This window comes from Coregonus lavaretus, assembly GCF_964263955.1.
Source record: "Coregonus lavaretus genome assembly, chromosome: 13".
In the NCBI taxonomy this organism is placed as follows: domain Eukaryota; kingdom Metazoa; phylum Chordata; class Actinopteri; order Salmoniformes; family Salmonidae; genus Coregonus; species Coregonus lavaretus.
The window spans coordinates 10,223,529-10,241,308 of NC_140000.1; the positions used below are offsets into that span (position 1 = coordinate 10,223,529).

The following is a 17,780-nucleotide window of genomic DNA, read 5'->3' on the forward strand; positions in this document are numbered from 1 at the left end:
GTGTGAATACTTTCTAAAGGCACTGTATGTGCTCAAAGGGATATACAGTGCATTCGGGAAGTATTCAGACCCCTTGACTTTTTCCACATTTTGTTACGTTAGAGCCTTATTCTAAAATGGATTAAATAAAAAAAATGTCCTCATCAATCTACACACAATACCCCATAATAACAAAGCGAAAACTGGTTTTTAGAACATTTTGCAAATTTATTAAAAATAAAAAAAACAGAAATAACTTATTTACAGACCCTTTGCTATGAGACTCGAAATGGAGCTCAGGTGCATCCTGTTTTCATTCATCATCCTTGAGATGTTTCTACAACTTGATTGGAGTCCACCTGTGGTAAATTCAATTGATTGGAAATGATTTGGAAAGGCACACACCTGTCTAGATAAGGCCCCAAAGGTTGACAGTGCATGTCAGAGCAAAAACCAAGCCATGAGGTCGAAGTAATTGTCCGTAGAGCCCCGAGACAGGATTGTGTCGAGGCACAGATCTGGGGATGGGTACCAAAATATTTATGCAACACTGAAGGTCCCCAAGAACACAGTGGCCTCCATCAATCTTAAATGGAAGAAGTTTGGAACCCCAAGACTTCCTAGAGCTGGCTGCCCGGCCAAACTGAGCAATCAGGGGAAGAAGGGCCTTGGTCTTGGAGGTGACCAAGAACCTGATGGTCACTCTGGCAGAGCTCCAGAGTTCCTCTATGGAGATGGGAGAACCTTCCAGAAGGACAACCATCTCTGCAGCACTCCACCAATCAGGCCTTTATGGTAGAGTGGCCAGACGGAAGCCACTCCTCAGTAAAAGGCACATGACAGCCTGCTTAGAGTTTGCCAAAAGGCACCTAAAGGACTCTCAGACCATGAGAAACAAGATTCACTGGTCTGATGAAGCATGACGGTGGCAGCATCATGCTGTGGGGATGTTTTTCAGCGGCAGGGACTGGTAGACTAGTCAGGATCGAGGGAAAGATGAACGGAGCAAAGTACAGAGAGATCCTTGATGAAAACCTGCTCCAGAGGGCTCAGGACCTCAGACTGGGGACAACGACCCTAAGCACACAGCCAAGACAACGCAGGAGTGGCTTTGGGACAAGTCTCTGAATGTCCTTTAGTGGCCCAGCCAGAACCCGGACTTCTCTGGATAGACCTGAAAATAGCTATGCAGCGACGCTCCCCATCCAACCTGACAGAGCTTGAGAGGATCTGCAGAGAAGAATGGGAGAAACTCCCCAAATACAAGCGTGCCAAGCTTGTAGCGTCATACTCAAGAAGAGTCAAGGTTGTAATCGCTGCCAAAGGTGCTTCAACAAAGTACTGAGTAAAGGGTCTGAATACTTATGTAAATAAGTTATTCCAATATATATTTTATTTTTTTCAAACATTTCTAAAAACCTGTTTTTGCTTTATCATTATGGGGTATTGTGTGTAGATTGAGGGGAAAAACGATTTAGCATTAATCCATTTTAGAATAAAGCTGTAACGTAACAAAATGTGGAAAAGGTCAAGGGTTTGAATACTTTCCGAATGCACTGTATACCCACTGACCCATGCTATGGCTTGGTGCTATGTGTTGAGAGCTATTCAGTGAACCCACCTTCAGAAGTGGATACTTGGTCTGGATCTTTGGGATCAGACTCCAGCCTTTGAATGTGCTCTTCAACCTCACTGATCCAGTGGGTATCCTCTTCCTCTTTACAATGTGATACTGTGGGCTCTGGGTCCCACAGTGGCAGGTCTCTGTTTTCTTTCGTAATTTCGTGGACCATCTCCAGTCTCTGTTTCTCCAGGCTGGCCTCGTCTTCTCCTTGAGGGAAGTTGGGCAGGAAGTTCACCTCTGCCCGGCGTGCTCGTTTAATGTTGCTCCGAGCGTGCTCGTTGTCAGGATGATGCTTGCTACTCCTAACCCCGTTCACAGCAACCTCTGGGAACCCAACACGGCGTAACTTCTGCCTGTAGTTTCCCATTTTGAATTTCAGGCTATTCTTCCAGCCATCACAGCCTGTTCTTGAGCCGGGCTCTTTCAAACATGGGTGCTTGGTTACAAGGGCCTCAGCTGCCTTGGCAAACTGCCTGTCACTTGGGTAAGCTTTGGAATTGAAGATGGTCCATGCCATCCTATCAAGAATGTTGTGTTTTTGACCCTTTGTTATTTTCAGCACCGTTTCATGTCTCAGATATGCGCAATTGCCCTCTCTCAGAGCAAACTCAACCTCCATCGAGAAAGTGGGTATGACAAATACCTCAGGCCACCTGCCTAGCCGCTCTGGTGGGGCGTCCTGTAACTCGGTGGCTGAGAGTCCAGCTAAACCGAGGTCTGTATCACGTCGTATTGGCAAAACTTTCACCGTAGCCCTAGGAGAAGGCAAGTCTTCAATGGTCTCTAAGTTGAAGAGCTCATTGTTGAAATCAGGGTCTTCATAAAGAAGACAGAAATCAAACTTCAGATGTAGTTTCTCCTTCAGCGTTGATATCAGCTCATTCAGTGAATCAGGTTGAGAGGGCAGAACCACTTTCTCTATTCTATTGTCGTTGATGATGACTTTCAGTTTGATGGCTTGATCTGCAGACCCTTCTGCCTCCATTTGGAATGTGAAATCTGAGGAAAAGAAAGGACTCAGCGTCACCAGGGCTTAAAGCCACAGACTGTACGATTTCCAATAATTTCCACTAATAAAATGCCCCTTGATTTCAAAGAGTATGACCTATAAATACAACTCTAATAACAACAGCACGACTGTGTTACAATAAATGATGTGCTGAAAGGTATAGCTATATGCCCACTGACCAATGCTATGGCTTGATAATATGTGTTGAGAGCTTGTCAGCGAACCCACCTTCAGGAGTGGATACTTGGTCTGGATCTTCTTTGGAATCAGACTCCAGCCTTTGAATGTGCTCTTCAACCTTGATCCAGTGGGTATCCTCTTCCCCTTTACACTGTGACACTGTGGGCTCTGGGTCCTTCTGTCCTAGACGGAGGCTCCAGTCTTGAGTACATGACTGCTGCTCAGGGGCAACCTGCACCAAAGTGATAGTAGCTTCAGCCTGCTGCTGGCAGTCTGACTCTGGAGGGAAAGAGATACAGTTACACATGTAGATCTGTTAAATTTAGAATCCGTTTTGGTGAAACTGCCACGTCCGTTTGCGATATTACAACAACAAAAATGTAACTTCAAACAATGTTTGTTTTATTCCCTCAGACATCAGTGTATGTAGCTACTACTATTTTTTTGTATTACTTTGCTCAGCCGGGTCTCAGACTAGATGTAACACAGTAAATGTAAATCCTGTGCACTCAAATTAGTTTATTATGTTACGTTTGGTATGGTTACATAAGACAGAAGGTTACTTAAGGCAAAAATGAAATGGGGGTGGATGGGTGGGCGTATAATGTGAACGGACAACTTTTAAACTACTTACTACTTTTTATCTACTTTGCAACTAAACTCAGCAAAAAGAAACGTCCCTTTTTCAGGACCCTGTATTTCAAAGATAATTTGTAAAAATCAAAATAACTTCACAGATCTTCATTGTAAAGGGTTTAAACACTGTTTCCCATGCTTGTTCAATGAACCATAAACAATTAATGAACATGCACCTGTGGAACGGTCGTTAAGACACTAACAGCTTACAGACGGTAGGCAATTAAGGTCACAGTTATGAAAACTTAGGACACTAAAGAGGCCTTTCTACTGACTCTGAAAGACACCAAAAGAAAGATGCCCAGGGTCCCTGCTCATCTGTGTGAAAGTGCCTTAGGCATGCTGCAGGACTGCAGATGTGGCCAGGGCAATAAATTGCAATTTATGTACTGTGAGACGCCCAAGACAGCGCTACAGGGAGACAGGACAGACAGCTGATCATCCTCGCAGTGGCAGACCACGTGTAACAACACCTGCACAGGATCGGTACATCTGAACATCACACCTGCGGGACAGGTACAGGATGGCAACAACAACTGCCTGAGTTACACCAGGAATGCACAATCCCTCCATCGGTGTTCAGACTGTCCGCAATAGGCTGAGAGAGGCTGGACTGAGGGCTTGTAGGCCTGTTGTAAGGCAGGTCCTCACCAGACATCACCGGCAACAACGTCGCCTATGGGCGCAAACCCACCGTCGCTGGACCAGACAGGACTGGCAAAAAGTGCTCTTCACTGACGAGTCTCGGTTTTGTCTCACCAGGGGTGATGGTCGGATTCGCGTTTATCATTGAAGGAATGAGCGTTACACCGAGGCCTGTACTCTGGAGCGGGATCGATTTGGAGGTGGAGGGTCCTTCATGGTCTGGGGTGCTGTGTCACAGCATCATCGGACTGAGCTTGTTGTCATTGCAGGCAATCTCAACGCTGTGCGTTACAGGGAAGACATCCCTCATGTGGTACCCTTCCTGCAGGCTCATCCTGACATGACCCTCCAGCATGACAATGCCACCAGCCCTACTGCTCGTTCTGTGCGTGATTTCCTGCAAGACAGGAATGTCAGTGTTCTGCCATGGCCAGCGAAGAGCCCAGATCTCAATCCCATTGAGTACGTCTGGGACCTTTTGGATCGGAGGGTGAGGGCTAGGGCCATTCCCCCCAGAAATGTCTGGGAACTTGCAGGTGCCTTGGTGGAATAGTGGGGTAACATCTCACAGCAAGAACTGGCAAATCTGGTGCAGTCCATGAGGAGGAGATGCACTGCAGTACCAGCTATTGTACATTTAGCAAATTCGTAACATATACAAAACGGCTGGACATGCACAAATTAATACATACCATACGAAACGTAACATATCACACTAAATGTAATGTTTCGTAGTTAATACGAAATGTTGAGACCAGGTTGCGTTCCTGGATGCTCGTCGCCCCCTTTTCAAAAACAAAACAGGAACAGATGCAGTGGCGCTGTTTCACATTTTGCGGATCTCAGCTTTAAGGCCAGTTCCCCTGACTACACTATCAATTAAGGTTTTGTAATTGGCACTTTCAATGAAGATTCGCCATTGACAAACATTTAGGGTCTGGGACACTGGCCGTTATTAGATAGACACCCATGTAGCTAATTAGCTACACCTCCCCTTTTGTATGTGGTTAGACGCTACAAAAAAATTACTGTATGACGCTACAAACCTCCTCTATGCAACATCAACAGCCCACGAAGACGTTCGTTCTCCTCTTTCGTACGGAAAACGTCTACCTGGTACTCTGCTATCGTTTTTTCAACTACCCCAAATATCTCCTCAGCAGCCGCTGTTAATTTCTGCTTGAGAAACTCTCTCAACAACTCTATTTTAGACATGTTTTGTATTGTTTATTTTCCTCCAAGCAAAAGTTGCATGTACTGCTGCAGAAGATAAACACAGAAGCGCATGCCCCCCTTCCTAGGGCATAACAGTTTATGCACTATCGCCCTCTGCTGGAGTGGAGTGGAGTGCGACAGAGTTTTCTTCTTCTTCTTCTTCTTCTTCTTCTTCTTCTTCTTCTTCTTCTTCTTCTTCTTCTACGATTTCATGGCGATCCGCGAGCCAAAGCTGCATGTTGCCACCTACTGTGCTGGAGTATGCGATAAATCATGGTCTGCTTAAATCTGTACTTCCGCCAAAAAAAAATCCCAAGCACCCCAACCCATTCAACTTTATCTATATCATGCTGAAACAATCCACCCTTCAAATTATTCAGCATGTCTACAACCATTTCAACAGTAACATCTGTTACCCCAATAACTACTTTGCCATATCCACAATAACCTTCAACTTGGCATTTCTGCTTTCCACAACCCGAGTCGTGTTGATAACCTTGCCAATGAAAGCTATGAAGTTAACTTTATTCACTATCAAAGTGTCCTTTGACACAGCATATTCATGAGCACAAGATTTCTGAACAGGTCTGGAAACCATGCCAGGTCCAGCAGAAGCACCAGCCCTGACATTAGGTCCACTTAGTACAGCAGCAGCCATGGAAGCTCCATCATTGCACACTGTAGTTCCACCAATCTGTCTTCACATTGCTCTGACATTCACCGTAATCATGTTCCCCTCCACATTTGGCACATCTTTTCTTTCCTTTACACTGAGCAGCTACATGTCCCATTCTTTGGCATTTAAAACACCGCAATGGGGATGGGACACATTCTCTGACATTGAAACTAATGAATCCTATCTGTACTTGTCTAGGTAAAGCCTTCTCAAACCTTAGCAGCACTGATAAGCTTTCACTTCTTTGACCCTCTTTCCTACTGATCAACCTTTTGGCCTCAATCACTCTGCTTCCCGTCACATTTTCTGTAATATCATCTATGGACATAGATATTGGGACCCCAGGGATGACTCCCCTCAACCTAGCATAAGCACCAGGGACAATGCTTTTAATCTTCTTCCCATTAAGCTTTTCCATTTGCAGAATATTCCCTTGCTGAGCCGAGCTACCACAAATATTAACAATCTACCATTTCCAATGAACTGGGCTAATTTGACTTCACCTATCTCCTTCTCTACTGCATTGGTTAGTTGGATAGGGTGGCGCAGTGGTCTAAGGCACTGCATTGCAGTGTTAGCTGTGCCACTAGAGATCCTGGTTCAAATCCAGGCTCTGTCGTAGCCGGCCGCGACCGGGAGACCCATGGGGCGGCGCACAATTGTTCCAGGGTAGGGGAGGGAATGGCTGGCAGGGATGTAGCTCAGTTGATAGAGCATGGTGTTTGCAACGCCAGGGTTGTGGGTTCGATTCCCACGGGGGGGTATGAAAAAAAATATATATATATATGCACTCACTAACTGTAAGTTGCTCTGGATAAGAGCGTCTGCTAAATGACTAAAATGTAAATGAGGCCCTGTGGTCTCATCAAACACCATAACCACTTTCCACTCCCACACATTTTTACTCTTGCTTCCTATCTTGGCCCTCTTTATGCTTTCTTTACTAAACGCTCCACTGCTTTCAGTATCATGATCTCTATTCTTCCTGTGTCTTTCCACTACAGACCATTCCGGTCCTTGACCCTCATCCTCCCGCTCCATATCATCAGAACTGACACTCATACTGTTCGCATTCCAGCACAGCTGTTGCTTCTCCAACCTTTTCTCCATTTCGTCCGCACTACTCGCCTCCATTTCGGCTGTCAGACTTCCAAACTTCTCACGCATCAACAACTCATTCACCCAGTTCGGACTCCGCACTCAGAATTCTCCAGGCACGAAGTCATTCAAAGAAATCTTGTGCACCACAACACAACCTCCAAGCGAGCGCTTCCTCCTCTAGCTGACCGAAGTCCTCTTGGGACGTCCCTACCCCATTGAAGTTCTTCTTCTTCTTTTTGTGCTACAGGGTCTGTGTCCACTCCAGTATATCTCGCTAAATGATTAGTGTAGATGCAGCCATTTGATAGACAGCTCAGAGATATTTCCACTGCCTTTACGGATAATTAAAAGGGTTTTTATTTATAGATTGGAGCCAGTTCCCTTTTCCTAACACTTGTATTGATTTAATCAGGTAATGGTTGCATAGTTGGTGTTCCCAACACAATCCCGCAACGCTGCCAGAGAAGAGAGAAGCTAAAAAAAGACACTTCAATTAACACATTATCAGCCATTTATTCTGTAGTACTTTATGGATGTCTGGGAATGTACAATATCTGGGTTGGTTGAAAGAAGCAGCTCTAATTTCAGGTGGTATATTTAGTTCCCATTGAACGCAGCGTAACTGTATCATACCAATTCTCTATACTTGTAAATACACCTGAAATGAAACAGATGTTTTTCCCTTGATGCATTTTGGCATTAGGCTCAGAGGTAAATATGACATTTGGTGTATGGAAGATCTTGCCACATTAAACACAAGGGAACAAACATTCTGAAAACTAGGCTGTTTGCAACATCAGGGTAGAGGTGGTGACGTATTACCATATATGAACAAGACATATTACTCTCAAGACCAATGCAAGCTTTATATACAGACAGAGAACAGTGGATCACATCATGTCCTCTGTGTCATCCTATAACTAATGAACATGGACTCCTGTTGCTCAGAAACCCACTAACTGCTCTCTGTTAGAACATGATATTCATCAGAGAGCAGTGTCTTGAGGAGGGATATCTCCTTTCACATGTCTCTCAGTCTGCTGTCTGATTCTCTCCCCCCACACAGGGCACGTGTTCTCCTTCTTGTAAACAGTCTTCACGTGGTTCCCTAAAGTCTGAATCCATTGTGGCATTGGCCACATTCATGACACCTAATTTATATGTTTGTGAGCTGTCTGATGCTTCTTTAACATACTTGATGTGGTAAAGCATTTTCTACATACAGGACACATGTATGGCTTCTCCCCTGTGTGAGTCCTCATGTGCACTATCAGAGATGTATTCTGACTGAAACATTTTCCACAATCCTGGCATTGATGTGGTTTCTCCCCTGTGTGGCTCCTCATATGTAAGTTTAGGTGTCCGCGCTGAGTAAATCCTTTGCCACAATCATGACAGTGAAACGGCTTCTCCCCTGTATGACTCCTCAAATGCCTTTTCAGGAAAGTATCCCAAGCAAAATATTTACCACAAACATGACAACACTTTGCTCCGATGTGAGTTTGTAGGTGATCTATCATACTTTCTGTGGACTGACAGAATTTTCCACACACACCACAAAGATGTTCTTTATCCTGTGCGTGTGTTTGCACATGATTTAATAAAGAAGCCATGGAGTCAAATTGCTTTCCACATACCTTACAACTAGGAGCAGCATCCCAGCTTACACTGGGTCTCGAGTGTGATTTTAGATGGTTCAATTTCCTGTCCTTAACACTGATGTGAGAACTTTGTCCTTCTACCGTCTTTGTTCTCTTTGATTTGAGTGGCTTTAACGTTAGACCTGACAGAGGTCCTCCAGTCTCCATCCAGTCAATATGTCCTCTGTTTTCACTCTGAGCTGCAGAACACTCTGTATCTACTGCAGAGAAGGGCTGAGACTCTCTGGTTGGTTCTGATACGCCATAGTTTTCTACATAAGGTTCTGTTTTGATCTGTTCAGTTGAGGTGCTGGGTAGAGAGTATCTCTCTCCATGTGAGGACTGAGTTGGGTCTTGATAATAGCCACTTGATACACAGCCGTAACAATTGATAAACTCATTGACATGATTCTCATCCTCCTGACTGGTCCTTGGTTCCTCCTGTTCATCTTTCATCTGTGTGGGTTCTGGGTCCTTCTGCCCCAGACTGGGGCTCCACTCCTGCTGCTCAAGGGAAATCACCTCATCAGACACGGTGACAGTGAGCTGCTGGAGGTCTGGAGAAAAGGAGAATATGAAAAAGAAAACTCAAAAGCTGAATTGAGACGTAGTTAGGCTCACAATATATATATATTTTTTTTACATACCTTGGTTTTGTAAATACACTCTACAAAATTAATTACATTGAAAGACAATCGTAACTCATATGACATGAATGTTGATAAAACAAACACACACCTGCTCGTCTATGTAACTTGATCTCTGGCTTAGTACGGACATCCAGCATGCTCCGCAGATGCCTGTTCTCCTCCTTTGTGCGAGAAACCTCTTCCTGGTACTCTGCTATCGTTTCTTCAACGACACAAAATATCTCCTCAGCTGCCGCTATCAATTTCTGGTTGAGAAACACTCTCAAGTACTCTATTTTAGACATTTTTTGAGAAGGAAAGCTGTCTAGCTAGCTAAGTTAACCAGCTAGCTACCAACATAAACAAAGTCAAGAAGACAAAGAACGCTGTCAGTCTTTGTGCGTGCACGGCATAATTCATTTTGCACTGTCGCCCCCTGCTGGAGCGGAAGGCGCAGGTCGTGACGATCCGGCAGGTCAAATCAAATCAACAACAAGAAAAAGTCACATACACGTGTTTAGTAGATGTTATTGCGGGTATAGCGAAATGCTTGTTGGCGCCAGCTGTGCTGCTTTTGAGAAGAGGGCTGATTCATGGGCAAAATTAATTAATCTCTAATAATTTTTCCTACTAATCATTGATCAGATTGAATAAGTATTTCCCAATCTATTCTTGGAGGTCCTCCAGTGTGTGTACATTTTTATTCTAGCCCAGCACATAGACCTACATGTAGTAGACTGCAGAGCTGGTGGCGCTGCTACAGCACTGCTGGGGCAAATCTGAAGTTTAGATCAATCGTTGCCTCCCTAGATCACTAAAGTATGCAAAAAATATAATACACACTACTGCTGTCACCAATCCAACATTCTCATGTCTGCAATTAATTCAAGGAAGAGGAGAGGGGGGATGTACCGTGCCTTCAGAAAGTATTCATACCCCTTGACTTATTCCACATTTTGTTGTTAACCTGTATTCAAAATGTATACAAAAATAAAATAAAAAATCTCACCCATCTACACACAATACCTCATAATGACAAAGTGAAAATTTTGCAAATGTTTTGAAAATGAAATACATAAATATTTAAATACGTATTCACACCACTGAGTCAATACATTGTAGAAGCACCTTTGGCAGCGATTACAGCTTTGAGTTGTCTTGGGTATGTCTGTATCAGCTTTGCACATCTGGATTTGGGGATTTTCTCCCATTCTTCCTTGCAGATTTTCTCAAGCTCTGTTAAGATAGATGTGGAGCGGCGGTGAACAGCAATCTTCAAGTCTTTCCACTGATTTTCAATAGGATTCAAGTTTGGGCTTTGGCTGGGCGACTCAAGAACTTTCACATTATTGTTCTTTTGCCATTCCAATGTTGCTTTGGCTGTATGTTTGGGGTCACTGTCCTGTTGGAATGTAAATCTTCACCCCAGTCCAAGGTTGTTTGCACTCTGAAGGTTCTCGTTAAGTATTTGCCTGTATTTGGCTCCGTTCATTGTTCCCTCTATCCTTACCAGTCTCCCAGTCCCTGCTGCTGAAAAGCATCCCCATAGCATGATGCTGCCTCCACCATGCTTCACAGTAGGGATGGTGTTAGACGGGTGATGAGCTATGTCTGGTTTTCTCCATACATAGTGCTTTGCATTCAGGCCAAAGTGTTCAATTTGTCTCATCAGACCACAGAAAGTTTTGCCTTATGATCTCAGTCTTTCACATGCCTTTTTGCAAACTCCAGGCATGCAGTCATGTGCCTTTTTCTCAGGAGTGGCTTCTGTCTGGCCACTCTCCCATAAAGCCCAGATTGGTGAAGTGCTGTAGAGACTGTTGTCCTTCTGGCAGGTTCTCCCATCACAGCCAAGGAACTCTGAGTGGTCATTGGGTTCTTGGTCACCTCCCTGACCAAGGTCCTTCTTGCCCGGTTGGTCAGTTAGGTCGGACGGCCAGCTCTAGGCAGTCTGGGTACTTCCCAATGATGGAGATCACTGTGCTCTCGGAAACATTCAACACTCTAGACATTGTTTTATACCCTTCCCCAGCTATATGCCTCATCACAATTCTATCTTGTGAGATCTGCAGACAGTTCCTTGGACTTCATGGTATAGTTTCTGCTCTGACATGCACTTCTTCTTCTTCTTCTTCTTCTTCTTATTTAAGTGTTTATTGGCAAATGGCAACCAACTGGCAGGTGCATACACCACCACCCTACTGTACTGGAGTGTGAGGCCAGTCACAACTTATCTACACCACTATATTCTCTTAACTAATCCTGAATTTCTAATAAAATAAAATAATTCCCTACAAACCTCACTACTCCCATCATCCCCACCCAAAATACCACCCACTCCCCATTCCCATCCAACCTCTCTGACCCTGTCAAACAACCTCTCTCTTTCTACATCATACATTTCACAACATTTTAACGTTCTGTTTCCTCTACCATTCAGCCATTACACATTCCAGTACGATGTTTCCCTAACAATTTCCAAGAGGGATTAAATCCTGTATGCCCTAATCTCATCCTACACAACATAACTTCCTCCCTTCTGTTCCCATTATATGACACTATCTCCAGCACAGATTTCCTTGTACTATAAAAATGTCTGCGCTTACTACTTTCATCCCATTGTCTCTGCCAGCAATCTAACCCATTTTTCCGAATCAATGTTTTAATTTCATCTCTACCCAACTGCACCTGTATATCCACAATATTATTTTCCACTGCTTTTTGGCTATTATATCTACTATATAATTTCCATTAACTCCTGTATGAGCCGGAATCCAACAGAACTGAATTTCAATACCATATCTTTGTAAGCCCAACAACAGCATCATTATTTCTAACCATAAATCCTCATGTTCTGACTTTCCAGATCTTCAAACTACACAAAACTGATGCAGTCCCAACATATTACTACTCTTCTTGGTTGTACCTCCTCTATCCATTGCAATCCAACAATTATCGCAACCATTTCTGTTGAATCTACAGATTAATCATTTGTTAGTCTCTTGCATAGATTAACATCGAACTCACAAATAAACGCACCTGCTCCTGTCTTCCCATTCATGGGATCCTTTGAACCATCTGTCTACACTGCAAGACAATAATAAAACGGATTACTAATATATTGATCCACTATTGTTCCTACATGATCTACTTCACACCACTGTTTCTTTTCTTCGATGAGGCTAAAATCAACATGTGATCTTGTATAAAACCACAGTGGCACATTTCCTATTGCCACAGATGGCCCTATAACAAGGTCCCTGAGTCCATCTTCATCAACCCTTTTCCCAATCTCTGGGTCATAACCCCTCTTTTGATCTTTCACATTCCCAGCAGTCTTCCAATACTGTCAGTGTAGGATGATCTACCGTACTACCCTACAGTCTTGCCCAGTATGCCAGAGCTAGCTTAACTTGTTTAAGGGATAGTAGCATTTCCCCAGTATCTTCTTGTAAAGCCTCAACCGGTGTAGTTTTAAATGCACCATCGCACATCCTGAGTGCCCTCGCTTGCATCCTATCAAGGCGCAACAGCAATGTAAAAGCTGCAGCACCATATACAAAGCACCCATAATATATGGACGATCTCATCATAGTACGATAAATATTCAGTAAAGATTGTCTATCTGTTTTCACTTCGTCATTATGGGGTATTGTGTGTAGATGGGTAAGAATGTGTTTTAATACATTTTGAATTCAGGCTGTAATACAAAATGTGGAATAAGTCAATGGGTATGAATACTTTCTGAAGGCACTGTATAGAAAGAAAGAATGACAGTAGATATAGGGAATGAGATGTTTTAATGTACTTCTTGTATTGTCTGAAAGTCTCTCCCAACACAGGGTATGACTGCCATGTTGTCATCAGGTTTTTCATCAGGTCATTATGTTTTCTCCCTCTTGTGAATGTTCTTCTCATACCTTCCAGGGGAGTTCATTCACTTGAAGCGTTTAGGTGCAATCAAATCCAAACTATTTTCATTTGTGACACGCTTCATAAGCAACAGGTGTAGACTAACAGTGAAATGCTTCCCAACAATGCAGAGAAAATGAAACATAATTGAATTATGTCTTACCCAGAGCAACTTACAGTCAGTGCATTCAAAACAGGTAAAACAACCACATATCAACAGTCACTGCGAGTAAAAACTTTCCTCAATAAAGCTGCTTAGTGAAACATGTATCACAAACAAGGTCTACTGTCAGTGTTTTCTACACTAAAGTATTTTGTGTATTGTCATTATGCCTTGCCAAACTTCCAGTCTATGCAAAGCCTCTGTCAGTCATGGCAGTGACGCCTTTCTCTACCATGTGAAATCTCATGCCAGGTTGACTGGGTGATAGTGCTGAAATACATGTCACAAAGATGGCAATGATATGGTTTTTCCCATGTGGATCTTCATGTGCAGTTTCAGGTTATAATTCTGCTTGAATCCTTGGCCACAATACTGGCACTTATATGGTTTCACCCCTGTATGAGTCCTCATGTGCACTGTCAGATCAGGGCTTCTGCTGAAACATTTGTCACAAACAGGGCAGCGATGTGGTTTCTCTCCAGAGTGGCTCTTCATATGCACAGCCAGGTTTCCACTCTGACTGAATCCTTTGCCACAATCATGACAGCGAAACGGCTTCTCCCCAGTGTGACTCCTCAAATGCCTTTTCAGAAAAGCATCCCAAGCAAAATATTTACCACAAACATGACAACACTTTGACAGTGAGCTGCTGGAGGTCTGTAGAGGAGAGAGGGATGAAATAGAAAACTCAAGAGCTGACTTGACGTACCCAGCTAACAAACGTTCCCACAACTTTAGAGAATATTTCCTTAAGCGTCTCATTAGGTCATTAACTAACGTTTTCATAGGAATGTTCCAGGGATGTGCAAGGAATGTTTCTAACAGACCATTCCCTTAATGTCAAATAGAACATACCCAGAACATGGTTACCATGTTCTCAGAACTTAAGATATTAATGTTCTAGACGTGTTTTATGGGAATGTTGCAAGAACATTAATGTCTCCAGTTTTCTGTTGCATAGGAGAATATTCCATCAATGTCCCACCAAACACACACAGAACATGGTTGCCATGTTCTCAGAACATAAGATATTAATGTTCTAGACATGTTTCATGGGAGCGTTGCAAAAACATGTGTGACCACAAAATTTTTTTTTTTTTTTACACATCACGCCTTGTTACTGTTGCCAAGCCAATTAAGGCCCTGATTGGTGAACCACTGATCCATTCACAGCTCTTTGTCTGTTGGCAAGGTTAGGGATACTCACACACACAGTGCTTTTAACATACTGTGTTTTCAACTTCCATATTTGACATACATGATTACATTGTGCATGTTCAATTAATCAGTAATTATTATTCAACATGTCCTTACCTGGGATTTGAACTCTCAACCCCTTGGTTCACGGTACTTCAATCTTCCTGCTACGCCACCATGTCTGTGTAAGGTAGGCTATCAGTTCATCTTATTGACTTATTCCAGCAATTTAAGGTCTTTCTGTATAGTTGTCTAATATTGGTGGGGCATATTAACCTGTTTTATTGGTACTTCTGAATCACTATGAACAATAAAATATTTTCTTGGGTGTACTTTTAACAGAGATTTACTTCAAACACAGGTGTGTTGTAACTGTTGCCAAATAATGACTAACCTATATTGCTAAGAATGTGAGAGTAGGTTGACTCCTCTAGTGGGTCTCAAACCAAGGCCACTAGCACCAATGAAGAACACCCTAACCACTGTCCCAATAAGGGTTATCTCTAGGGCTGGACTCTCCAACCCTGTTCCTGGAGAGCTACCTTCCTGTAGGTTTTCATTCCAACCCGAGTTGTAACTAACCTGATTCAGTTTATCCACCAGCTAATTATTAGAATCAGGTGTGCTAGATTAGGGTTGGAATGAAAACCTACAGGATGGTAGCTCTCCAGGAACAGGGTTGGAGAGCCCTGCTCTAGGGCATGTGCTCATTGGGCCAGTATAGTTAGGCCCTGTCAAGAAGAAACCCTAACCCGCCTTCCTAGGCACTTCGTGTAGACCTGAAACAACTTGATGTGTAAGCAATAGGGTGAATGAAATTTGAAGTAACTCTCAGTTTTATTAAAAATACACTCAGTATGAAAATGTATGCACTCACTAACTGTAAGTCACTCTGGATAAGAGCGTCTGCTAAATTACTAAAATGTAAAAAATGTAAGAAAAAAACGTATTGATCCTAGTGATTGAGGAGTATCATTAAAACAGGTTAATATGCCCCACCAACATTAGACAATATAGAAAGCCCTTAAATTGTTGAAATAAGTACATCAAATCAATGATGAGAGAATAGTCAAATTAACTCACACAGACATGGTGGAGTAGCAGGAAGATCTGAATGACGTGAACCAATATGTTGCGAGTTCAAATCCCAGGTGAGGACATTTTGCATAATAATTACTGTATAAATCAACATGCACAATGTAATCATGTATGTCAAATATGGAAGTTGGAAATACAGTATGTTAAACGCACTGTGTGTGTGTGTGAGTATCCCTAACCTTGCCAACAGACAAAAAGAGCTGTGAATGGATTACCAATCAGGGCCTTGATGGGCTTGGCAACAGTAACAAGGTGTGATGTGTAATGATTTTTTTGGTGAGAACGTTTCTTTCGGACAAATCAGGCGACATACTGACAACTGATACACAGAAATGTTCTTGCAATGTTCCCATGAAACGTGTCTAGAACATGAATATCTTACATTCTGAGAACATGGCAACCATGTCCTGTGTATATTTTGTGGGACGTTGCTGGAATATTCTCCAAACCCTCAGAAAACCGAACACATGAATGTTCTTACAACGTCCCATGAAACGTGTCTAGAATTTTAATATTGTATATTCGGATAACATGGCAACCATGTTTTGTGTATGTTTGGTGGAACATTGATGGAATATTTTCCTAACCCTCAGAAAACTGGACACATGAATGTTCAACGTCCCATAAAGCGCGTCTAGAACGTTAATGTTGTATATTCTGAGAACATTGTAACCACGTTCTTGATAAGATCTGTATGACATTAAGGGAATATTCTCATAACTTTAACACCAAAACATGCTAAACGGGTTATCAGAAGGTTTTTGCTAACATAGATATAATGTTTCCATAACTAACGGAAAACTGGACACTCAAACATTAGGGAACGATTACGGGTAACATAAAAAAATAAGTTATCTCCCTAGAATTGTTAGCTGGATAGTTAGATGGGTTTAAGATTGAGTAATCTTCTTACAGACATTGGAACTATCTACACTTTCAACAAATTGTATTACATTGATAGCTTATCGTGTCTCATATTAAATGAATGTTGAAAATACTAACACACCTTCTCGTCTATGTAACTTGATCTCTGGCTTAGTACGGATTTCCAGCATTATTCGTAGACGGCTGTTCTCCTCCTTTGTGCGAGAAACCTCTTCCTGGTACTCTGCTATCGTTTCTTCAACGACACCAAATATCTCCTCAGCTGCCGCTATCAATCTCTGGTTTAGAAACATTCTCAATAACTCTATTTTAGACATTTTTAGAGAAGGACATTTTGCTAGATAGCTACCAACGTAAACAAAGTCGAAAATATCAAGAGCACTGAGGCGAAGCAAGATGTTTTACTCTCGCCTAAATCTGTCCTAAACAAGCTCAATGCGTTTCTATGTGCTTATTTTTGACCTAAGTTTATTTTTGACCCAATTGTTAGGGCGGAGACATGAGCATCTCGTCATTATATAGTCTTTGTGCGTGCACGGCATGATACATTTTGCACTGTCGCCCCCTGCTGGAGCGGAGGACGCAGGTCCTGGCGCTCCTGCAGTTTGCAACAGTCTGTTCTGCTTTTGAGAAGAGGACACCGATTACTGGGCAAAATGAATTAATCTCTCGTAATTTTTCCTACTAATCATTGATCAGATTGAATAGGTATTTCCCAATCTATTCTTGGAGGTCCTCCATTGTGTGTACATTTTTATTCTAGCCCAGCACATAGACCTACATGTAGTAGACTGCAGAGCTGGTGGCGCTGCTACAGCATTACTGGTGCAAATCTGAAGTTTAGATCAATCGTTGCCTCCCTAGATCACTAAAGTATGCAAAAAATATAATACACCCTACTGCTATCACCAATCCAACATTCTCATGTCTGCAATTAATTAAAGGAAGAGGACAGGAGTGATGTATTTCATAGGAATAAAACATTCAAGGAATTACATGTTAACTCTCCCAACACAGGGGACGACGACTGCCATGTTGTCAGGAGGTTTTTCATCAGGTTGTCATTATGTTTTCTCCCTCTTGTGAATGCTCTCGTACCTTCTAGGGGAATTCATCCATTTGAAGCATTTAGCAGCAATCATTGCCTTATGTATGTTTTTTTAATAACACAATTATATAGTTTTTCTCCTG

At 42.6% G+C, this 17,780-nt stretch overlaps 2 protein-coding genes across 4 annotated transcripts; both read right to left on the reverse strand.

Annotated features, from left to right (window-relative positions):
• Positions 1–1,381: 1,381 nt before the first annotated feature.
• On the reverse strand, positions 1,382–5,360 carry LOC311139185 (uncharacterized protein). The gene is made up of 3 exons (XM_084174079.1): positions 5,120–5,360; positions 2,841–3,071; positions 1,382–2,602 (listed from the first exon to the last, which is right to left on the reverse strand). The coding sequence occupies exons 1-3, from the start codon at positions 5,286–5,288 to the stop codon at positions 1,584–1,586; spliced, it is 1,419 nt and encodes a 472-aa protein (XP_084030205.1). The 5' UTR covers positions 5,289–5,360; the 3' UTR covers positions 1,382–1,583.
• Positions 5,361–7,564: 2,204 nt separating this feature from the next.
• On the reverse strand, positions 7,565–16,946 carry LOC311140202 (uncharacterized protein). 3 transcript variants are annotated; one of them, XM_084175153.1, is made up of 2 exons: positions 16,711–16,946; positions 7,565–9,262 (listed from the first exon to the last, which is right to left on the reverse strand). In XM_084175153.1, the coding sequence occupies exons 1-2, from the start codon at positions 16,904–16,906 to the stop codon at positions 8,217–8,219; spliced, it is 1,242 nt and encodes a 413-aa protein (XP_084031279.1). In that variant the 5' UTR covers positions 16,907–16,946; the 3' UTR covers positions 7,565–8,216. The 3 variants fall into 3 exon arrangements, 2 of the variants coding, with proteins under 2 accessions (XP_084031279.1, XP_084031278.1); XM_084175152.1 differs by lacking the exon at positions 16,711–16,946 and adding an exon at positions 9,444–9,692; XR_014614126.1 differs by lacking the exon at positions 7,565–9,262 and adding an exon at positions 13,138–14,066 and having other exon boundaries at positions 16,711–16,798.
• Between the last annotated feature and the right edge of the window lie 834 nt (positions 16,947–17,780).